The following is a 26,199-nucleotide window of genomic DNA, read 5'->3' as shown; positions in this document are numbered from 1 at the left end:
CACACAGGCAGAGGGAGAAGCAGGCTCCATGCTGGGAGCCCGAAGCGGGACTCGATCCCGGGACTCCAGGATTGTGCCCTGGGCCAAAGGCAGGTGCCAAACCGCTGAGCCACCCAGGGATCCCCTCATTTGTCTAGTTCTTTTTTTTTTTATTTGTCTAGTTCTTAAAAAAAATTTTTGTTACTTTATATAACTTTAAACTCAAATGCATACATATTACAATTGTTATGTCTTTTTTTTTTTTTTTTTTTTTATTTATGATAGTTACAGAGAGAGAGAGAGAGAGGCGGAGACACAGGCAGAGGGAGAAGCAGGCTCCATGCACCGGGAGCCCGATGTGGGACTCGATCCCGGGTCTCCAGGATCGCGCCCTGGGCCAAAGGCAGGCGCCAAACCGCTGCGCCACCCAGGGATCCCACAATTGTTATGTCTTACTGATGAATGTGCTTTATATCATTGTGCTATACTTTCTATGCCTACATCTGCATGTAATATATTTTACTATCCTTTTACTTGCAACCTATCTGGTCTTACACTGAACCTTACACTTATATAAGTGTATATAAATCTTGCTTGTTTATCCACACTGACAATCTCTGCCCTTTAATTGGTGTATGCAGTCCATTTATATTTAATGCAATTATTAATATGTTTGGGTTTAAAGTTTCTCATTATGTTATTTGCTTTGTATTTGCCCCAACTGCTTTTGATTTGTTTCTCCTTAGTCGAGTGAATTTTAATATTCCATTTTTATGTCCTTTATTAGTATTTTAGCTTAACTCCTTTGGTTTTCTATTTAAAAAAATGTTTTTCTTAGTGATTGCTCTTGGGATTAGAGTAATGCACCCCTAACTTTTGACAGTCTATTTACAATACCATCTCTTATTAATACTGTATCATTTTTGTAAAACTATAGAAACTATAATACTGTAATTCCATTTACTATCAGCTGCTTTGCTATTTTTCATGATTTTCTATTTTATAAACTCTACAGCGCATTATTTGCACTTTTACTTTAAGAAATCAGTTGTTTTTCCAAAAATTTATATTTATTCACATGTTTATCATATCTGGTGTCTTTACTCTTTCCTATAGATCTTATTTTCCATCTGATACAATTTCCTTCAGCCTGAAAGACTCTAACAATTTTATAGTGAAGGTCTACTGATAACATATTCAGTCCGTTTTTGCTTACCTGAAATGCTTTACTTTGTCAGCCTGATATTTTTTAAACTTGTATTGTAGACTCATATTTTTCATCAAATTAAGGGAAAAATGAAAATATGTATAATAATTGCTTTTAAAGTCTTTGTCAGCAAATTCCAGCATCTGAGTAAAATACTTCTATAGGTTGTTTTTTCGTCCTGATTTTGTGTCACATTTTATTATTTTGTTGAATGATTAGTAATTTTTTATTATATGATGGACATTAAAATGGATTCTTTTTAGGAAGTCTGGCTTATGTTGTATTCTCTAAACAATATTGAGTTTTCTGTCAGGAATTAATTGGCAGGGACGCCTGGGTGGCTCAGTGGTTGGGCATCTGCCTTCGGCTCAGGGTGTGATCCCCACAGTTCCAGGATGGAGTCCCACCTCTGCCTTCCTTCATGGAGCCTGCTTCTCCCTCTGCCTATGTCTCTGCCTCTCCCTCTCTATCTCTTGTGAATAAATAAATTAAATCTTAAAAGAAAAAAGGAATTAACTGGCAGATCCACTGTACTTTTCTTAGTCATGATTTTATGCTTTGTTAAGCTGGTCTATTTTGAATTTTCCTTCATTCTTAGGAGTGGCTCTCAACTCCTTATGGTTGACTTTTCTAAGGTCTCTTCTGAATGTTAAAGGGTTGCTCAGAAGGTTTATTCTCTCTGGTTGGGCTGGAACTCTGATATATCACAGATCTGTCTGACCCTTCTTCCTCTATTTGGTTCTCAGACACACAACCACCACCATCAGGTCTTGAGTACTTTTGCTCTGTGCAAGAGCAGCACAGTCCCAGCTAAAGATTTAAGGGAACAAACCTGTTGACTTTTTTCTTTTTAATTTAATTTATTCATGAGAGACACAGAGAGAGGCAGAGACATAGGAAAAGCGAGTAGCAGGCTTCCTGCAGGGAACCTGATGCAGGACTCAGTCCCAGGACCCTGGGATCACAACCTGAGCCAAAGGCAAACACTCAATCACTGAGCCACCCAGGCACCCCGCAAATCTGTTGACTTATGTTCACACTCTCTGCTCAGTTTCTTTCTCCTGGCATACTATCTTACAAACCTCAGCCATTTGAACAGCCCCAAACTCCAATGTCTTACCCTCAAATCAATGAGAAAGCCACTCTTCACTCTCCACTTGAGCTCCTCATTGATACACAAACTGGCTGGGGAAGTGTCATCATGAAAAAACCCAGTGTGAAACACAGGACTCACCTCACTTTTTCCCCTTCTCTTAAGAATCAAAGTCCTGTACTGCTTTTTGTCCAGTGCCTGAAAAATTGACCTCATATACTTTGTATAATTTTTTTATTGTTAAATGTGAAAAGATAAGTTCAATATCAGCTATTCCATCATACGTTTAAGCAGAAACCCCAGATGTTAAATTTTAAACTTCGTTTATTATGTGAAAACTGCATATATGTGGCAAGTAAATATATACACATAAATGTAGATGTGCATTTTAGTGTTTAAAATAATACTGCCTACTCCATGGTATTTTGTGATTTCTAAGTAATGTATAGAAAGCACTTAGCACAGTTTATTGTATATTATAAATGCACATGGTAATACTATTCTTCATATATTATATATAAAAATATCTAAAACATCACCAAAACATTTTAACAGTAATTATTTCTGGGTAACATTTATTTATTTTGTTTCTGTAATTTTACACTCTTTACACTGAATATATATCTTTTAATAATAAAAAAATAATATTATTTTTGTAAAGTTTTTTTTTTTTTTTTTTTTTTTTTTTGAGAGAGATAGCAAGAGAGAGCACGGAGTCTGAGGGCAGAGGCAGAGAGAGAAGCAGACTCCCCATTGAGCAGGGAGCTCTCAATCCCAAGACCCTGGGATCATGACCTAAGTCAAAGGCAGATGCTTAACCAACTGAACAACAGGCGCCCCCAAAATATTATATTAAAGGACAACTGACTTCCAGAATATTTGATATTAAAAGTTCCTAAATTAGCTTATATTGCCAAAAACTGCCAATATTTTTCTAGAGAGACTTATTCTTTGTTCAAATTTCTTTCTTTCCTTTTGTTTCTTTCTTTTCTTTTTTTTTTCTTATCAGGATGATAATAAATAATGAAGTAAGTTGATAGTATGCACATTTGAACATTCAGTGAAAGAAGGAACTAAGAATGCCAAAATCGTGAAGCCATTATAAGACCAGTAACGAGCACATGGCTTTTCTTGTCTTTTCCCTTCAAAACTGAGAATTATTTAAATGCCTGACTACCAAAGAAAGCAATGATACAATTTAGAAAATAAGTTTTTAAATATGTATATTATGATGGCATTTCTCTTTATGGTTGGAAAGTGTATTTTAAATCAAGAGTATTTCTAAAAGAACAACCATGGTTACTTCTTAGTGGAATAATGAGCAAATAATTGGAACTTTATCACCAAAAATTGTTGCTTTTTAAATCTTTTTTAATGTATGTTTTAGATTTTTCCTTCTTCCTTGGGACGCCTGGGTGGCTCAGCAGTTGAGCATCTGCCTTCCAGCTCAGGGCATGATCCTGGAGTCCCCAGATCAAGTCCCACATCAGGCTCCCTGCATGGAGCCTGTTTCTCCCTCTGCCTGTGTCTCTGCCTCTCTCTCTCTCTCTGTGTCTCTCATGAATAAATAAATGAAATCTTTAAAAAAAAAAGATTTTTCCTTCTTCCAGTTAAAAGCTTTTATACTGTAAAATAACATCTCTTACATTCTTTTTTTTAGAGAAAGAAAGAGTGTGAATGGTGGAGGGAGAGGGAAAAGGTGAGGAAGAGAGAATCTTAAGCAGACTGCATGCCCAGTATGGAGCCCAATGAGGGCCTTGATCTCACAACTCTCAGATCATGACCTGAACTGAAATCAAGAGTCAGATGCTTAACCAACTGCTCTACTTCTCTCACATTCTTAATTTTCTTTATCAAAATAGAGGGGCTAGGAGTTTGTTTGGCCCTTGGTCCTTTTGTATTTAGATTATATATGAGCAGAGACACATTTCTTATCTTAAACTACTACTTTCAATAAAAGATGTCCTTAACCCAGCCACTGAGATGTTAGGAATCAGATGGTAATAAAATCTTAACAACATGTTATTTGAGAAAGTTTTGGATTAAAAGATCAAAAGTCCACAAAAGGAAGATAAGAACACCAGATTGTAGCCTGAAAAAATATTCTCCCCTTCTTCTCTTGATATTTTGCTTATATTATTGAACGTGGATTTTCTGAAATAAAAGAATGCATTATTTAAAAAATAAATAATGCATTATAATATGAAAGTACATATAGCTTGCACAAGCTTTGGAAAATATTTACTTCTTTGAGCTAGTTTTGAAATGCAACATATCTTATTCCCATGATAAGGTGGGATGCACGAGGCCAAAAAGTCTCCATGTTCCTGCAAACCAGCTATCACCTTTCTTAGACTACTAAAGAACCTATGAATGTCAATGACTAAAAATCAAGGAGTAACATCCCTGTGACCAGTAAAAAACAAATACATGTAAGAGAAAATCAGATATAAGTTCCTAGCTTTTGATATTGTTTTTGTTTGTTTTTGATATTGTTTTTAAAAAGTTTTAATATTTCAAATTGCAAATAATTTCTTTGAATTATTAAAAAACATTGAATATTCTAATGCTCTCTTCTGATGAGGGTATTATCTCCAATGGAAGAAAGGCGAAGATTCTTTCCAAGACACTGGGGGAAATTTAAGCTCATGTGACATTCTCTTATGAGAAAGTTGTTCGTGATTTTTTAAAAGAAAGGAAAAAATTAGTTGGACTTAAATATCAAGTGGAGAGTACTTGTCCAAATAATTTCTAAATGTGTAATATATCTATATGAAGCATTTATGATAATAGACTAAACACTTTAACCCCCAAGGCCAAAGTCTTATGATCTTACTTTATTTCTCACATGTATACACCTCATGTGCTAGATGAAGACAGGAAAGGAACTGCTATAAAAATGATATGAAGTGTAATAACAAATCCTTTTCCTAGCTCTAATCCTTTATCAGATGCACTGAGTACTTCACATAATTTACGTAATCTTCACAAAACCTTATAAGCATTGCAAAAGTTCCTATTTTTCTGACGATGGATCTAATATTAGAAAGAAGTTACTGTTCTCAAATCATAGAATTAGTAAGAAGTAATGGTAAAATTTGCAAATAGGGTTACTTGAGTACAAAGCTCATGTATGCTGTTGTTATTTCTAATATTATGTTATACTACCTTCCATAAAATTAATCTCATTAGATCAACTTAAATTTTGCTTTACCATATTTATAGTACTCTACATTAAATTCCTGTAATAGACTTTGCCCAAACAAATGTTGATAATTTAAAAAGTAAATATGACAGCATTTAAAAGATGAAAACTGGTTGGCCAAATAAACCCCCTTTGACAATTCCTGAAAAAATAAATTTTCAAGAAATTAAAGTTTTACATGAAATTTTACATTATGTTCCAATACAAATCAATTTATTCTATATTAATATCAGGCATTCAATCATCTTTTGCAGAAAGAAACTAAAATGTTGAAACATAAAATAAAATAACTAAATTTAATTTACCTCCATTAGAACAGTGTCATGTTTCTTCCCACTGTGTTCCCTAGTGCCCTTCTATTTAAAAGTTCTAGAGCAACTTAAAAAAAATATTTTCATGATTGCTAAGAGTATTTTCTGAAATTATGGAATATGACTATTTTAAAAACCATAATATTTTCATTCTAAAATTCCTATACGTGACCAGTTTAAATATTTCAGATTTTGAAAAATGTATTTCTAAAATATCTTTTAAAATCTTGACTGATAACTTACAAAAACTATTGTTTTCAGATGTTGAAAATAATTGGCAAGTTCTGTGACCTCTCTATTACAGTATATTCAATATTTCAACTATAATAATTTTAGCTTTTATTTAGAGATGATTAAATATCAGCAATATTATCATACATAGAAATTTAAATAGATATTGTAGTTAGACAAGAAGCTTGAAACAATTCAGAAGAACAGTTAATACCTCTTTAATGTCTATCATTCTTTATGTGAAACTGAAAATAACTGATGATTAATAACACTGTTGCAATTTTCAACAAAGAAAAAAGTACAATAAAATAGTGATTTTTGTACCACTTTCAAATGGCTCTTACATAGAGAACAAAATTCATTCAAATTCAGTCAAGCTGTATGAAAATCATTACCACAGCTAAACAAATCATCACCATTTTATTATGTATTTGAAATGGGAAAGTTTATTTCAAAAGCAACAAAACCCTAAATATTTAACACTGATTTTCAAGTTGGTTGTGATTTGTTTATACAACGAATTAAGGTAAAACCACCAAAATTGTGCTGTATCAATATTTTCATACTTATCAATATAATTGAAGAGCTTTTAAAGCTTTTTCAACATTTTTAAAGATTTTTCAACATTTTTATGGTTTTATTTACACAGAAGCATGTAAACATAGTACAAATTTCTAGTTCTTAAATATCTCATCTTTGCCTCATTTCTGGTCCCAGCCTAATTTGTGCTAGTGAATATTCATGTGTATGCACAAAACAGTTTTCTTTTCCTCCTAGAAATTACACACTTATGTGGAAGAAAATCAAAGACAGTGGAGTAATTTGCTCTATGTCCTCAACCAAATCACATCAATGTTTGCCCTGGCTTAACTATCCAATTTAAAAATAAAAAATGTAAAAAAAAAAATGTAATGCTTTGTATTGGTATATCAATTATTTTAGCTTGCAAATACATTTGTAACTTTCCCTCCTTTGTCTTCAAGCCTTTGATTGTATTATCTTGTGAGAAACATCTTAGAAATACATATTGTTAGTAGGTATTTCCAAAGCTACAGGAGGCTATTTTTTTTCTTTGATTATAACTACACAAAATGCATATAGGGTTGGAGGATATCCATTTATTTGGAAGGAAAGTTCCATCTATAAACTCTAGTGTCTTTTTTTTTTTTTAAATATTCCTGTTAGGCATGACAAAAAGAAAATAATAATAAAAGCATTTTCAGAGAACAGCCCATTTTTATTCCTTCAATATCCCTATGGGATAGGAAGGTTCAAGTTGTTATTGTTACCAGCATTTTATAATTAAGTAGTTGTAGCTCAGGTAACAAAACTAACAAAAGGCCGCATGAGGGCTGGAGCTGGTCTTAAGAGTTTTTTTTAGCTCAGTGCTCAAGCCATAGACCAAAAAATCATGTCACAATGTGGCTCTCACCTTTGCAAGATACTCAGTGAAAAGCTATGGCCTAAATATGAAAAAGCACATAACTTATATGACTGCTATATGTCTGAAAATATAACTTATTTCAAAGTGAGAAATATGTATTAAACAACTTACCTATAAATATACTGAGACAACTATCTCTGAAATAAAGGAATTTTCATACAGGTATACAATTGAGATGAAAGACAACTGTCAATGATATGTCTATGGGTTTAGATTTTATTTTCAAACTCTTGACTTTATTCTGCTATGTGATCTACTTTTACCACTAGAAAAAGTTTTTAAAGAAAAAAATTCTTATCAAATGCCATAAAAGTAAATCATGTAGGATGATGTATGTTTTTGGTGACATGCAACTTTATATTTATTTAAAAGGCAATCTCTACATGTAACTGCTGGTTATTATTTGTAAATGTTCCAATATTTTGTTGAAAATAAACACAAATGAAGAATGAAGAGAATGAATCACAAATGCAATTCTATATACAAAAAAAAACAAGTACTTCTAGAAAATAGTGAAGAGGGCTATGAATCACATCTAACAAAAGCAAAGTCAAAATCCTAAATAAAGTTCAGAATAATAATGTGATAAAAGGGACTCTCAATCAAACTATGTCCAGAAGTCTATGCTAGAATTATTTTATAACTTATGTAATTTTTGTACTCTTAAGAGTTCATTTTTCAAGTGCTCCTATAAAATATGATAATCAGGAGGAAAGAGAGAAATAATTAGTAATACAAACTACTGTAACCAAAGCTTCTTAGCAAGACTTTTCCTTGTTTTCAGGAGACATTTCAAAAGAGCCTGGTTAACTCAGAAACCTCTATTCCATGCTCTTTATATTATAAAAATCATACTTTCTACAATCGTATTCCTCTTGCTTCAGGATATAGTAGATCAAATAACAAAAAAGTTCACCGACCATACCTTATAGATTAGAGTTTCTCATTGTATGTTGTACAGATCACCTGCAACAGAATTTCTTGAAGGACAGGAGGAACGGCATTCCTGTTGGAAAGCATGGTGATTCATAGGCTGTATTCAAATCTAATGAATCAAAATTTGGGTGGGGGGGGATTGGGATTTTTAAAAATCAGCTTCATAAACCAAATTTTGAGAATCATCCTCGAGCAGTTAATATTTCAAGAAACATGTTCATATTCAGGCAAATCTGAACTCCCAGTAATGTGAAGAGTCTCTTTGTAAGTAGAGAAATTCATAAAGCTATGAATGAATTAGTAATGGACTAATTGTGAGCTGAAGCAAAAATCTACAAATTGCTAGGTTCTATATAGATGCCAGAGTTCAACAGATTCACCATTCTCTCAAAATCCAAAGATATCAAGTAATTAGAAAAATAAAAGACATAATATTCCTAGTGCTATTTATATGAACTAGTACTGTTCCATAGCAGGTGTGTGATATTCGCTGAATGAAAAAAAAAATGTGTCTGAGTGGATTTTCTCAAATGCTGTCACCATAATCTGGAGAGACAAACACGGTGCTAAGTGTGTGGAGTTATACTCCACTTAGAGGACACTTCAACTTGAACTTACTTGGCATTTGTGCAGGCAAGGATAGCTCTAAAACAAGCTGAAGATGGAATTCAAAAATATAGAACAAAACTCTATGGAGGGGGCATTTCATAGAATTTCTGCTACAATATATCACATGGCTCAACAGGAGTTGACATTCATTATTTAGCACGTAAAAGATATTTTCATACATCTGTGAAATCCTAGTTTTTCAATTATATGAATTTGTTTAGTGAACATTTAAAAACATATGTGCAGATTTTTCTATAATGCTTAAGTAATTGTGGCCACCAATGCTACTGGAATTACTGGAATTTCTGAGAATATCTTGTATTTAAAAAACAGGGTTGCTTAGATTGAGGTGATCTGGGTGTTATTTTCTTCAGTATGTTCCAGATTTCACTAATTTCAGTGGTCCTCAAAGTCGTTATACCAATACCTCACAAATTTGGAATATTTTAACATCTAATATGTATAAATTCCATATTAAGTTATTTTGGTTCACAAATTTGGAATATTTTAACATCTAATATGTATAAATTCCATATTAAGCTATTTTGGTTCTACGCTGAATGAATTTCTAAGCAATATTTAAAGCAACCTTACAGATAATATTAAAGGATCTATAAATTTAATTTTGGAAAGTCCTTGCCTTCTTAAAAGAATCTTTTCTCCAAAGAATCTTCATTTTAAAGTGACAACTCTTCTATTGTCCTGATATTCCCAATGATCAATACTCAAAGGAAAAAAGTTTATATGTGCTTTAGACTAGTTCACATACTTAATACCATTAGAATATAAGTATATAGATAGGTAGGTAGATTTTTTTTTTAACATTTAAGGTCCTCTCTCCTTTTTTAACATCATTGAGTGACAGTATACATTATTCATTAAGTGAAATACATGTTTTTATCCTGCAAGTGTGGGTGCTTTCTGCTTTAAGAAACCTCCAACTGAGGAAAAACAAAACAAAACAGAACATAACATGAATGTTTACTTATAAAGATTGGTCACAATGCCAAAGAATTTGCCAAAAGAGTCCCTTAATGCAATGAGTTCCTCTTGAAAATTAAATTTATGTTTTACATAATCTGGTACAATATTGGGGTTTTAGAAATTTAGAAATTACTATATTCTACAAAGAATACCAGTATAATTATACTTGTTCTTAATTACTAAATTTAAAACAAATAAAATATATTTGTAATCACCTTGTTTGCTTTTGGTAATACATTAGTTTTAATTTTTATACCTTTATTTAATTTTGTATGATTAATTTTACATGATTATACTTTCTAATACCAGAAATTATAAATCATGACTAATGCTGTTTTCCTTTCTTAGCATCTCTGGAATGTGATTTTTAGATATTTCGCTCAACATTAATTCTGAAAAAGCCAAAAAACCTTTTTTTAAGTAATATCCTATACTAAAATGTGTAAGAATAATACTTATGTCTTTCAAATAATTCTGCTATTTACAACGGAGTATAAATTATATAGATCATCAAATACATAATTGCAATTAGCATTTCATCAAGAATAAAATGAAAAATGCATGTGATGAAAATGAGCTTACATATACAAACTGAAATATCTTTTAAATTAGTGAAGTTCCTCAAATTTTCTGTGAAAGTCAGTGGAGTAAAAGATACATATAGGCTTTTTATAAATCTCTTGCTGTACCATTGTAATTTGTCTTTCTACCTTTGAAAAATTATTGATTTTAACAACTTTCAAAAATATGTAAATTTAATCACTTCAGTCATTAATTTCCAGCATAGTTACTAAAATAATTGGGAATATCTTATATTTGAAAATGAGAACTACTTACTTTGAGGTGAGTTGGCAGATTCTTTATCCAATGTCTTCTGTAATTAGAGCACCAATTTCAGTGGTGCTTAAAATTGCTATATTTTAAAATTCAGGAAATTTGGATATTTTATTCTCTGGTATATAATAATTCCATATCAAACTACTTTTGTGCTATGTATTTAAAAGTAGTAATTAAAGCATTCTTACAGTAAATATGTAATCTACTTAAAAAATCGCAGATGTTGTACAAACTATATTTTCACATGCCCAATACACTTGAAATAGAAATCCAAAAACATACAATTAAAAATCAACCAGTATGTATTAATAATGCTAGATTTCTTAACAAACAAATTAAGATAAGTTTTACTGACCTCTACTTATTCAACTAAAAAGCTTCTTTTCCACCTTCAGTTTTACTGAAGAACAATCCTTTGTTACATTAACTAATAATTATATTTCTCATTTATTTATCACTTCACAAAGAGTACAGACTCCTTTCATGCATAATAAATTTTTAGCCAGTTATGCCTGATATAGACAAGTTACACACTAAAAACATGTAAGTTACAGTAAATTCATTCTACAATGTTACAGATTTGCAAAAGATATCTTAAATACCAGATCAGATGTCTCTTGCCCTTTACAATTCTATGTACTAAAACTTGATTTCATATAAATTTTCAGGAACTGAGCATTTATATTTTCCTCAAATATGTACAATTACGTATGTTGCTCTGGAATCAGGGTTTCAAAAAACACTGTCTTAAAATTCTTTAATAATAAAAATATGATTGAAAACTAATATTAAAAGACTGGAAAAGTAGACATTAGATTGTTTCTAAATTGATTTAGCAATATCACATCAATTCATTAGTATAGGTACTGAAATCTAATGGAATATTAATAGAGACATACCTGGCTACTGAAGATGTCAGGTCTTAAAACCGAATAACTTAATAATCATTTTATTTTATACCCATACTCATCCATATCAATCATTTATCCATTACTGTATCATGATTGAAAATAATTTTTAACTTTTATATTAACTGAAAATTTTCATGTACATCTGTTTGATTTCATGTAAGAGATGAACCATCATATTAGATAAAAGCATAAGTAAAATTATAAGCCATGAATTTATATACACTACTTTTGAAGAAAACTGAGCCTATATTTTAAATATATATTTTCTAAATAATTGAATGGATAGGTATACTTGGGTCTTAAAAACAAATATATTTCACAACCAAATAACATTTTACAATATTGATGAACTTCTTGGCAAAACAATCTTTTGGATACAATTTTCTGCTATATGACCTTTGTTCACTGATCCAACTAGGCAACAGGGTCGCATATAGCACTATTTTAGAGGATAGCCCAGTGGACTTGGAACATTCCATGTCATTGCAGAGAAATCTCATTATCTAAGACAAGCAAGCATTAGTACACTACAGCTGCCTATGCTGAGAGTGTGGAGTTACACGGAGAAAGTCCAGACTTTCAAATATTTCTCATTCTTATTTTTGCTGAGACCACAAGCTAAAATGTCTAAATGAAAAAAAATGAGGATCACCTATTAATTGCTCATATTAGATAGTCTCCAAAACCCAACCATCTGGTCTTCAGCTTCGGAGACTAGAAACTTCAGAGGAGCTGAGATCTAGGGGGTACCAGCACTAAGGGACACCTGAGTTTTCTTAAAGAACTCCTCAGTATCACTGAAGTTGATGATTTCCTCTACTCTGACGAGACATTCCTGAGGCTATCAGGAAATCTAAAGTAATTTGGAGCAATCCTGGATTTCTTCAAAAAATTACCTTTGCAAGTATTACTACCTTCCTGTGGATATCAACTGACCAAGAACTGACGTGCAAAGGAAGGGAGAGAGAGAACAGTATCAGCACAACCCAATGTCGATGTACCAAAAAAAGTCAACACTGATGTTGTATGAACAACCTCCTGGCCTTCCATTGACAGTCACTGTTTAAGCCTTGCCACCTTTGCTGCACTGACCGAAGCAAAGGAACAATTTACAGGCACAGTTATGGAGCACAATTATGGAGCACAATTACAGAAGAGTTCATTCCTCCAAGCACAAACCTACAATGGTAATGACCACAATGCCTGTTGAACTTCCAACTACTTGTCCTCCAGGACTCAACTCACCACTGGAATCATCTATGAAACATTCCCTGATCACCATCCTCTACCTCTGCATTAGGTGTTATCCCTACATTAAACTGTGTGCTTAATCAAATTAGCACCTGTAGCAAAAACTACTAGAATGATGTATTTGCATTTTTATCAAATACTAGAAATGTGAAGTTCATGCAAACAGGATCCATGATTATTTTATTTTTATGTCTCTAGGACTGAGCTTAGTGCTTAGCACACAGCAAGTGCTTAGTAAACATTGGCTGAATTGAAGTTGAATGAAGGTACCACAACATCTGGCACATCTGCCACATTAATGATTTGGAGGTGGGGAGATGAGATTCCTTAAAAAAACACCCAGACTTAATTGTTCTTAAAAAAAAAAAAAAAGAAGAGAGAGATGAACAGCATGAAGTGAAAATGCCATGAAAGACTCCTCAATGCTGGAATGAATGCAGTATTATAACATCAGAGAACATCAGTGACCTTGCCATCAATGAAAAAATAATACCTTTGTAGGTCTACGCAAGGAGGTCTATATCACTTTTTATCATGATAATATTTTAATGCCATAAACACTTAAAATCTAGGAAGTTAATTTGGAAAAAAATTTTTTTTAAATGTCTGTATATTTCTGGGCCTCCTTATTCTATGTTAAGCTTATTTACAGCTTTCAAAGGATTACATTATTTATTCACATTAGTATATGGTTACAAAGTATATGGAAACTGTTTTAACGATTTAGAATAAAAGGAAAGTTCAATTAAAAAAGTATTATCCAAAGATTTATGGTGAAATAAAAACACACATTTACTTCATTTAAGATATAAAGGGTTCCCTACATATACAACACTAATAAGGTTTTTCATGAAAGTAACAAGCCTATAAAAACATTGAAATCTTGCAAACTTTCTTGTCACAGAAGACATAAAACACTAATTATTATCTGTCTCTCTAAATTTTACTGTATTTTTCTAACACACCCTTGAAACAACAGGGGGACATCTTCGAATGAGGGCTGAAATACGTATTTTGGATATATTTTATAGACAAAAGATGTGATCAAGGCAATCATAATCAAAGAATAAAGCAGACAGACTTGAATTTTTATCACAATTGCACATGGAATAAAGCTTGGTTAAGGAGTCAGAAGGTAAAGTGTTGCATATACAAAGCACAAAATACAGTCTAATAAATACTTCACATGCTTAGATGATTTCAACTTAGTTCTTACATGCAACTTTGTGAAAATCTAACGTATAAATTATGGGGTCAACGGTTTCTTTCCCCTAAGACAAAACTATTCAAAAACTTTAAAATCTCTTTATCACTAGCCATTTTTACAATGCTAGAGAAGAAGAAAAAGAGAAATTATTAATTTTTAAAATTACCCAGCAATTCCATTGCATCATCTTCATTATCAATATCTTCTTCTGTTACAGATGGCGTGGGGCTGTGGAGAGACTCAAAAGAATCTTGAGAGAGCATTGCTGCCAGAAGTTTCTTATGTTGCTGCTGCTGCTGTTTTAATCCTTTGGTCTTGGGCTCCACCTTTAAGCTGAAGAAATATTTAAATGTTAGTTTTCAATGATGATGACTCTACCAATTAGCTGTGGTAAATAAAGTCTACAACCAAATTTTCATTCAATTATTTTTGTGATGCAAAATTACAGGTATGTTAGTAAAGTCTTCTCCAAGGATAATGGAAACATAGACTATCTTCTTTCCTAGACATCCTTGGTACCTCATTAAAAATCTCCCAAGTGGGTATGGTGAGAAATATAGCAAACTGAAACTCCTGCCCCATTTAAGGGAGAGGGTGCTGACCAGCGCCTACCAATTGTTGCCATGTCAAAGACAAAGCCCAATGTTAATGTATTTTTCTAATTTTTTAAAAAGAGGAGGTAGAAAGTCCCAGATTATTATATGAAATTCCCTGATGTACAAACAAATGCACATATAATAAGTCAATCGGAGAAGGACAAACATTATATGGTCTCATTCATTTGGGGAATATAAAAAATAGTGAAAGGGTATAAAGGGGAAAGAAGAAAAAATGAGTGGGAAATATCAGAAAGGGAGACAGAACATGAAAGACTCCTAACTCTGAGAAATGAACTAGGGGTGGAGGAAGGGGAGGTGGGCAGGGGGTGGGGGTGACTGGGTGACGGGCACTGAGGTGGGCACTTGACGGGATGAGCACTGGGTGTTGTTCTATATGTTGGCAAATTGAACAGCAATAAAAAATAAATTTATTAAAAAAAGAAAAACACGTAATAGAATAACTATTTTAACATACTATGGCAAGATTATTTTAAAATGAACATTTTAATTCATTTAAAAAAACAAGATTTGAGAGAGAGAGAGAGCATGAGTGGGGAAGAGGCAGAGAGAGAATCCTCAAGTGGACTCCCCACTGAGCACGGAGTGTGACATGGGGTTCCACCCCAGGACCCCGAGATCATGACCTGAGCCAAAATCAAGAGTTTGCTGCTTAACCTAATGAGCCACCCATGTCCCTGAAAATTTTAATTTCTATAATTAAAATAAACTTCCTCACTGTCCTATCACACTGCCTAGATCTGGGGGTTGGATGAGGTAAAAGAAAGAATGGATCCAGAACTGACAAATACATGTTTCTGTTTTTTCCAGTCTAAAGAATCTTTGTAAATTTGGAAGGTTTTTCTTTGTGATAAAGCCAGGGCTCCTTTGGGTAAATGCTGTCTTTCATGGTTCTCTCTCCCCCAACTTCTCAAGACAGTATCTGATTGGACAACCTCACAAGTCCAAATAACAATCATATACAGTTTCAAAAACTGTCTCAAATTTCTTCTCTTCTCTGTAATCAGATTTCTTTTCATATTATTGCCCAAAGGAAGGGGATGGCAAATGTCACCTCATGAAAAACAAAACAAAACAAAACAAAACAAAACACATGAAGTAGAGGAAGTCTAACACTTTCTAAAGATATTCAGAAGGGGTTAAATGCATTGTCCCCATTGCCACCAGGCCAAAACGCAGAGGAAGTTTGGTAAAAAACAAAAACATAAACACAAAGAACCAACCAGATAAATTTCAGCTGGAGATATTTCAAATTGTTTTAATAGAAGTACCAGGTTCAACACTATCTAAGGCGAGGAAGGAAACAGGAAAAATGACATTGTATGTCATCAGTGGGCAAGATCAATCAGCCCCACCTCATTGGTTCACCTATAAGCTAGATGAATATGTTAGAGAAGGTCAGGGGATATAGGGGTGGAGAAAAAGCATTTATTTTTCCAGGTTAATGCTAGTTAATAAATATAGAAGGCATGACAGAATCAGAAAATTACCATTTTGCAATGACCAACATACAAACTATTTAGGCAAGAATGCCCTTTGCTGAAAGACTGCAAAGGAGATAGACTGTCAAAAACGTCAAGGTGTTTTCAACAGATACTAACACTTTTAATTGATTTTTTTGGCTTTGAAGTAATTATAGGTTTACTTGTACTTCTAAGAAATAATACAAAGAGATCCTGTGCACTCTTTACACTGTTTTCTTCAATAGCGTCATCTAATAAAACTATAGTACAATATTCCAACCAGGATCCTGACAATGATACAATTTTCCAATCTTATTCAGATTTCCTATTTTAATTGTGTTCATATGTATGTGTATGCCTGTGTGTCTGTATTTAGTTCTAGATAATTTTAGTACTTGTGTAGGTTTGTGTGTCATATATCCACCACCAGAATAAAGATCCAGACCATTTCAAATACCACAAGGCACTCTCACACTGCTCTTTCCTAACCACTCCCACCTTCTTCCATATGCCTTCTCCCTCATCCCAAATCCCTGGCAACCACTAGTTTATCCTCCAGTCTTTAAATTTTGTCATTTCAGGAATATTATATAAATGGGATCATACAATTTTAAGATTTTTTTTTTCAGGCAGTCTAATTCCCTGAAGATTCATTCATGCTGTTGCATGTATCAATGGTTCATTCCTTTTCTTTGCTATGTAGTATTCCATGACATGGATATACTTCAGTTTATCTAACCATTCACACTTTGAAGGGCATCTATGTTAGGTTTTTGGCTATTATGATGGAGTTGCTATGAACATTTGTATACATGCTTTTCTGTAAACTTAAGTTTCCATTTATTTAAGAAAAGTGCCCAAGAGTACAACTCTTGGATCATATGATATCTGCATGTCAGTTTTATATAAAATTCTCAGACCATTTTCCAGAGTGACTATGACATTTACATTCCTGGAAGGGACATCAAATGAACGTAAGGATTGAGGAGAAGTGCTGGAGCTTGGGGGAGACAAGAAAAGTCATGAAATCATCACTGAGGAGTGTGGACATGTGAACAGACCAAGTGAATGCAGAGCATCTTTTGGCAGGACCAATGACCTCCTGGAGTTTGGTGGTCATGAATTCACAGTCAGTGTGGCCATGTGTTCTTCTCCAGTCTATGCCAGTTCAGCCACAGAATAGGTAGAGTTAGATTTAAACAGGGTAGAGTTTTACCACCTAATAAAACAAAGAACAAGAGAAGTAAGGAACTAGGGTATATTCAATAAACAGATCACAATAATGGGCCAAAAATAAAAACTGGATGAGTGGCAAGGAAAACTGGGTGGAACCAGTGTATTTGGGTCCTGGTTACAGCTGGGTATCAGAAGGAGCAAACTAAAAAGACAGGAGGTATACTCAGAGAGTAAAATACCTGAAAATGACACTATAGGTTTACAGATAATAATAATGAGGCCTAGATATAACAGAGGGAATGAGTGACTGAAGTAGGGTGGAATTCAAGACAAGTAGGGAAGAGCAGACAAAGGAAGGAGAGACTAGTTTTGGGGAAGAATTATCAATGTGGACAGTGACTTTATCAAGATAGGAAGGATGTTGGGGAAAGTGACAGTGAGCCAGATGCTTACATATTCAGGAAAAAGAGAATGACCTAAAACAAAAACAAAAACAAAAAAAAAGAAAGAAAGAAAAATAAAAGAGAATGACCTGGGAATTGATAAATTATTGCTACCAGAAGTAGTAGAAGATTAGCACATATAAAACATGAAATTCAGAACCAGGGGTAAAGGAGACAGCAAGGTCTGCAAGAAGGAAAGGGGAGCAAGGATGTCACCTTCCTCTTTTCCTTTTAACCTATAGACTGTAGAAGTGAAAACTACAACATTACATTCCTCAGGGAAGCAGGGCTCTTACTGCAGACAAGTGGTGAGTGGGATGGGGAGAGGTAGGGTGTGCGGTCTTTCTAAGACACTTAGCATTCTGGGCCCCCTCTTATCCCAACTTTGATCCAAAACCTTAATGATAAGGGGATTCTGAATTCCTTTCTGAAGAAAAGTGGCATAACAAAGCATTTAAGGGCACAGAATTTGCAGCAAGAATTTGCAGCAAGATAGACTGGCTCAGCTAATTAATAGTTGTGTTATCTTGGGACACTGATGTAACTACTTTGGGACTTAGTCTCCTTATTCTTAAAATACAGATGATAATGTTTCATGAGGATGAAATGAAGTATGAGGTATAAGGCACCAACAGCAGCCAATAAATGATAATTAATACCATTTTGTGCTCAAAAAACACAATGTACAGCATCCTAGATATTTACAGGTATTTCCTTGGGCAGTAATATCCCACCTAGAGAGAAAGGGAATCAGAAAGAGGCCTTATGAAAAAGAAGAGTAGTTAATACTTCAATGTGGTGTTAATACACTCTAGGACTCCATCTGACTTTGGTTCAAAAAGATAAATTCTGAACCAGATCAGATAGAAAAGGATGGTTTGAAGTGGCCACTCTCCTCCCTCTCTAGGTGGAACCTTACTCTCACTCCTGATGCCTGCCTGCATTCTGACCATTTGTTTCCCTCCTCCTGACCCTACTCTTCCCTGGATGTCTGACCCTGCTGTATTTTGTTACATATTCTTGTTTCTGAACACAGGTTGGTAAGTATTAGTTTTATCTGACCCCAGGTGCTCTTCTCAGTGGAAAACTGGATTATTCCCCTCTTGATCTATCTCCTAAACTTGTTTAGTTCACCACTGCAGCCCAGCAGACAGAATCTGTGCCCTTCTAGACTCTAGCCAGAAAGTAAAGGACTCTCTTTGCATTAAGATCCCAGTTGTTGAAGATAAAAAGTTTCACAATGAATTGTTGTATTTTGGTTTATGCATAAGAGGTGTCTTTTTTTTTTTTTTACCATATCTAGGTATGATGTTTTTATAATTAATGAGCAGATATTTATTAAGTGCTTTTTATATACTAGGCATTTTGAGTGCTGCACTGCAGAAATAAGACATATTTCTTTGTCATTCTCCTCATTTGAAAGTAAGTGTTTTGAATCTAGAATGTTCTTTTTCATATTGGTATCCTAGTATCTAGAACATTACCTTGTGTTAATGCTCAATAAATATTTATTTTTTTAAAGATTTTTAAAATTTATTCATGAGAGACACACAGAGAGAGAGAGAGAGAGAGAGAGAGAGAGGCAGAGACACAGGCAGAGGGAGAAGCAGGCTCCACGTAGGAAGCCCGATGTGGGACTCGATCCTGGGTCTCCAGGATTGTGCCCTGGGCCAAAGGCAGGCACTAAACCACTCAGCCACCTAGGGATCCCCTAATGCTCAATAAATGTTTAATGGATTCACTTTTTCTACCATTTTTAACACATTAAATAAAGAATTAATATAAGACGATGTATATGAGCCCTCCAAATTGACAGACATGAAAATCCAGAGAAATATATTGGTAGTGAAACAGAAAAAGGAAAAATATGTAAATTGGGATGTCGAAGATGAGGAACAAATTGCAGATTTTTTTTTTTTAAAGATTTTATTTATTGGGATCCCTGCAGGGAGCCTGATGCAGGACTCAATCCCAGGACTCCGGGATCACAACCTGAGCCTAAGGCAGACACTCAACCACCGAGCCACCCAGGTGCCCCCAAATGGCAGATTATAAGTACATAACTCCTATTCAACAGCCAAAAATGACTAAGATCATTTCACGAGGGTTAAGTGTTTCCTTTAGTGTCATTAAAATACATGGTTTGGTGATAAAGATAGTACTAGGCTATGAGTCCTAGACACTGATTAAGTCCAAAATGTTGCCTATCTAGAGATTACAAATGAGTCTTTGAGTCCATAGGCGACTAGAAATATATTCCATAAAATAATAACTTGAGTTAGGATATGTATCTCGTAAAGAAATAAATGAATAAATGAGAAAAAACAAATTTTGAACATATCAAAATGACCTCATCAACATTCTGAAATAAATGCATGATTTAGTTACATACATTTTTGGCTTTAAAAAAGAAATGTGTGAGTCATAAGGCATATCCTTCAAATGTTTTAGGTATTTTTAAGGCCTCTATTCTGATTCCTTTGGCAGATTAATTTTTGATTAACCAACATTCTTTCTGTTACTTGTTAGAATATCCCTAAATTATTAAGCTTAATTCAGTCTCTGACATATGTACACATATTTGTCATTTTTGGTTTTTTACTTATTTGTCTCTTGCTGCCAACTGAGGAAGCTCTAAAAGAAGAGGAGCATTTCCAGGTTTTGTTAACAGATAGATCAGAAGAAAATATGAGCTTTAATGAAAAGAAACATTTCTTAAAGGAAAGCGAATTTAGCTTTTATTTTAACATTTAATACATATTTCTAAATTGTAAGATTTTCTATTCATTTTATGGCATATTTACCATCTAATAATAATCCTCACTTAACAATGCCAATTTACCAGATCTAGAATATTTATTGATATTAGTCTTGTTTTAATAAAGTGGTTAAGCTCAGAAGAGCTTCATCATGCTTTCAAGGCTTGATAAGCCTGTTTACAAATTCACATTACAATTTAGTTAGTAATTTTAGGAAATCCATTACCCATCTATTGCAAAGGTTAATTAAGATGGCTTAAAACAGAATTATATGGGTTTATTACACTTTTTATTTACATTTACATTTATATTACCAATGTGTGATTATTTTTAATATCTCTAAATGTGCAATAAACAGGTAGGCTTTCCCACTAAATGGCTAGATAAGCCATAGCAATTCATGTCAATTGATAGTATCAGAAAGCCTTCAATCATTCCCCAGTGTATTCACCTCTCTCTTTGATAAACCCCTGTTACTATTCTTGCTCAGATGCTTTAATTTCTTTCTTAAACTTACATAATAAAACCTTTTGGAAAATCTAAGAAAGATATGTCAGGAAAATGTCCATGTGTAGATACACAGAACACTGTCTACATAACTTAAATTCAAGAGATTCACAGATCTCTTGGGTCCATTCAGAGACCACAGAGTAGTCAGGGACCACATGTCAGTCCCTCTTGTCTTATCCTATTGGTTTCTCTATATTGCCCTTATAACTGCCTTTCTTTTAACCAGCACTTAACTCTTCAGGTGACAGCTACAAGTACTAAAGCTGCTGGCCCTCTTCATACAATGTTCTACATGCAGGACCTAAGGAGAAAAGCTGGCTATGTACTAAAGATGGAGTGTTGTAATAGCAGCCATTCAAATAAGACTTGAGGAATTAACAACAGGAAAAACTGTGATAGGAAAGGGCAAAAAGTTACGATAGACTATAAACGAGCTTTATTTAGCAGATGTCTACTCACAGCCTTCTACATGTCTCCTTTCCTCACATAACAGATGTCTATTGGTAATGACAATGAGCCAGGCCCAGCAGGGGAGAGAAAAATGGAAGAAGTCATCCTTGAAAATTAAATCTTCTTTTTCCTAAGCCTAGAGTATCACTTAGCCTGTTAATGTTTAAGACTGTTACAAGTTCATTACTACTTAAATACAAAAGCTAACGCTCTAGTTATAGCCTCTAGAGACCTTAAATAATTTCTCCCCAATCTATTTTTATTCATCCAAATCAAATCTAATGCTATGTAAGTTCTTGGTATAAATTCAGAATCCTGTTTGGTATTAGAAGATGAGAGAGAGACAGTTTCTACCCCAAGTGTTTACTGCTATTCTTTAAACTAAGTTCAGATATACATGCATTCTTTCTGCTCTGACGGGGCACTGGTGCGAGACTTCACTTGCCTTCATTTTGTAGAGAATACCTCAATGCATAATTTAAAGATAGAGAAGAGAAACACTAAAAATAACTTTTCATAACAAATATTTGAGAGAGGTCTTCATTGGTTGAGTTTTCTGGGTAATAGATTTGACTAGGACTGAAGGAAAGATTCCCCTTTATTGGATATTCAAAAGGGAATCAGAGCTCACTGAAGCTAGGAAGAAAATAGAAGCACTAACATTTGCAATAAATAGCTCCGATTATTATTATGACTAAATGAAAGCAAAATGAAGGTTGACATTTCGCTACTTTACATTCAGAGACCATTCAGAGAATCTGGCAATGACTAAAGATAAAGGTCTAGTGAGTTTCATAAGTCTGGTATTAAAAATAAAATTACCCTCATTGACAGGTGAAATTGATCTGGCATTTCACAAAAGAAGGTAAATGGATTTTTTAAAATGGTTTTCTTCTCCTTATACAGGACACTTCAACTATTTAAATAATTTAAAAGTTATTTCTCATGGAAATAGAATCAATTTTCTATATGCCTGAAGCACATTAATGAGTATTCTGAATTTCCTTCCTTCTAGCCAAGTGATAAGTCAAAGTAAAAAAAATAAAAAAATAAAAAAAATAAAAAAAAAACCCTGAAAGCTATTACATTGTAGAAAATACAATTTTCTCCTTGAGAAAGAATAGTTATTGGTTGCTGCTAAATTTAATGTAGGAAATAAAAGTTACTCTGGTTATACTATGCATAGGAAAAACTCTTCTATGGTGGTGAGCTAGTAGCACCCAAAGAAAGTTTTGGCTCTCTCACATTCAATGCATGAGTATTTAAATCCGTTTTCTGAGGCTGGTGTAAGCCATGCCTTCATAATGCTTTTTCACTCCAACTTCATTGTGGAAGTTTTCATTTTAGGGTTTTACTCCCTGCAGGTAGTATTATAAAACAAGAAAAAGGTTGTTCTGAATATAATTTTTTCTAATAAATATGATCTGGACATTTCAAAACTGCTTCATTTCTATCAGCATATGGAAACATTAGGCAAATCTCCCACCACCATTTTGAGCATCATAGGACTGGGTAAGTGAAATATGGGCTTTCAAATTCACAAATCATAAATGCTTCCAAAATTAAACTTGGAAAATGAAAAGAATCATGTTCAATCATAGTTAGCAACTCTAAATTTAAATGGTTCTAAACCAAGGTTTTTCTCTCTTATTCTATATTAACTCTGCTTCATGTGATCTATTATACTTTTAATAGTTTTCTTCTTCTTGTTGACCAACTATATCTTTCTGGTAAGAGAGAAGCCCTCCATCTCCAGTTCTTAATGGTCAGCCACTCTCTGCCCAGCATTATAGCGGGTCTTGACTGACAGCCTAGGTCTTTGAAATTATTTCTCCATTTGGTTTTAGTAGCAGAGAGATGGTGATTTTCTTAGATATAAAGAAAAAAATTAAACCCAAAACTAAAAGCAGATCTAGTAAAACTTTAATTTTAAAACTGAGAAATGAATTTTTATCTTATGTGGAACCAACATAGTTTTCTATATAAAATTGCTAAATTACTTCATCAAAATCACGCACTTGGATTCATTTCCCCGTTAGCTTTTAACGATGAAAAATATTCAGAATCTTAGAAGGCATCTCATCTCACCTTCCTGCAGGGCTTGAGCTATTATCTTCATTTTCCCATTGCTCATTTTTACTTCTTGGAACTGGGGGCTGTAGCATTTCAGCGGCAAGTGGGTCAGCATCGTTCTCTTCTCTACCAATCCATTCTCCAATTACACGGGGTCTCAGAAGAGAAGAATTAAACGCCACTGTTTCCTAAAGAGAAGAAAGGAATGTACTGATTCAGATAACTTATTCTTGTTAATAGGACAACAGGGAAGTAATTTTATCTAGACTTTCAACTGCCTTGGCAAATCAAAATGTTCCTTTTTTTCTTTTTGAATTGACTTAAATTTTTAGTTCTCTCCATTTTCTATTGGATGACTTACTCTATGTAATTTGTGCTAACTCCTGAAGGTCGCTGTGACAAAGGATCCGGAGTGAAATCTGTGATTTGGATTTGGAAAGCTGCATATGTGTTCTCAGGAAGGAGGAGCTGAGACTAGCATTTGTGACAAAAGGAAACATGTGTGGTAAGTCTCCAAATGTGAAAGAGCTTAGCATTGCTGTAAATGGTAAATAGCTTCTTATGAGGAAACTGGTATGAAGTCAGGAAATAAAGTCAAGAGATGATGGTGGAAGGATGGATTGCCTCCAATTGTGAAATAGTTTGGACTTGTAGGGATCCAGTGGAAGTTACAAGTGGAGCAATATCAATGACAGGTATGCTATACTAATTAAAAAAAATTTTAAGTGATTCTTTTCATAGATTTGCATATGATGTGGTTCTTAAAATGATACTTTGAATAATTAAATCATTTAATAATTTGAAAGGTATTAAAATACTGAATATGTGTAATTGCTTGAGATATCTCAGTAAGTGAAGAAAAATGTAAAAGCATGCCTACTCTATGATCTTAGTTTTGTTTTAAAAATTCACATAAAAATAAATAAAAATAATTTTAAAAAATTTATTTTTATTTTTATTTATTTATGATAGTCACACACACAGAAAGAGAGAGAGAGGCAGAGACATAGGCAGAGGGAGAAGCAGGCTCCATGCACCAGGAGCCCGACGTGGGATTCGATCCCGGGTCTCCAGGATCGCGCCCTGGGCCAAAGGCAGGCGCCAAACCGCTGCACCACCCAGGGATCCCAAATAAAAATAATTTAAAAAATAAAAATTCATATGAGTGCACATCAATATTTTGTGCCTCATCCTCTCAATAACCAATGTGTGGTTCTTGTAATTACAAGAGTCCCTTCAGCAATAACCATCAGGAAACTTTGAAAAATTACAAATTTATTGCTTATAAGACCTGTGAATTACACAGCACACCTGGGGGCCATACAGTGACATCACAGGTAGAGAGAGAGAGAACAGAGAACTTATGAGGTTCTGCTTTTATTGGGGTTCAGGGTGGAAGCCTAGGGTTTTCTGGGCTCACTCTTTATTGGTCAATTTAAAAAATAAGAATGGGAATTAAAAGCACGGAGAGAGAAAAGAACAAGTGGCCCAAATAGTAATTGAAATCAACCAAGATCTCTAAAATAAAAGAGCTTCAGCCAGAGGAGGTGGCTTGGACCTTTATCTAGTCTACTGTGGGTGATAATGTGTTTATCAGATTAGCCATCTTTGAAGTGAACACTTTGACAATCAAGGCTTAAGTGGGGCACTTGCATTACACAAAAGAAAAATAGAAAACCAGTTGTTAGGGTTGATCTATAACTCATCACTCAGACAGTAATTTACTCATTTATTAATTTTCTTATACTTATTAAGACACACTGTGTGCCAGATGCTGCTTCATTTATTGGGAAAAACAGTGGTAAACCCAAAATTTGGTGATTTTATCTGAACAGAGGGATTACTGTCATTTTAGTTTCTTCTTTTTGTGTTTCCATGTCTTTGTAGTATTGTGATATATACTTGTCTTATAATGAGAAAAAAAAATGCATTTAAAAATAACCTGATCTGAGAAACACAGACCTAACTTAAATTATGTTTCTCTATAGTTTTTAGTATTATAAGATTTCTGAATAATTCCTTAAATATTCAGACCTGATCTTCTGGGTCTTTACAATTCTCCAAAATATTATACAAATACAATACAATACAAATATAGTATAACAATACATACACTATAATATTAATTAGTATTAATATTACACCAAAGGCAACACCAGGCAACATGTTTTTTTTTTTTTTTCCAAAGGCAACATGTTAAATACGATTAGGACATATATGATGAATATTTATCCAACTGCTATCAAGGGACAGTAAATAGTTGGATATCTTAATACCGATTTCTTAGCCCACATGTAAATGTACCAGATAAATTTTAGCAGGTGTTTGTATAACAGCAAATAATTGGAATTCCTTCTGTATTTATGTTCCCATAATCAGGAAATCAAAGCACTATAATGGCTTTCAGGTCTGAAATCAAATTATTGGATTAAATTACTAGAAAGGCACATTCACTTGTCACAATCCATTATCATTTGAACTATAACAATTAAAATTAACAGCA

The 26,199-nt window shown here is 33.7% G+C and overlaps 1 protein-coding gene across 1 annotated transcript in view; it reads right to left on the bottom strand.

Annotated features, from left to right (window-relative positions):
- The window catches only part of C29H8orf34 (chromosome 29 C8orf34 homolog), a 387,205-nt gene that overhangs the window by 224,071 nt on the left and 136,935 nt on the right, over positions 1-26,199 (bottom strand). Inside the window, 2 exon segments of the mRNA NM_001195666.1 lie at positions 14,372-14,538; positions 23,712-23,884. Of these exon segments, the coding sequence (NP_001182595.1) occupies positions 14,372-14,538; positions 23,712-23,884 (340 nt within the window).

This window comes from Canis lupus, chromosome 29 (assembly GCF_011100685.1).
Source record: "Canis lupus familiaris isolate Mischka breed German Shepherd chromosome 29, alternate assembly UU_Cfam_GSD_1.0, whole genome shotgun sequence".
NCBI lineage: Eukaryota > Metazoa > Chordata > Mammalia > Carnivora > Canidae > Canis > Canis lupus.
Note: the sequence above shows the minus strand (reverse complement) of the source record. Positions and strands in the feature narration are given on the sequence as shown.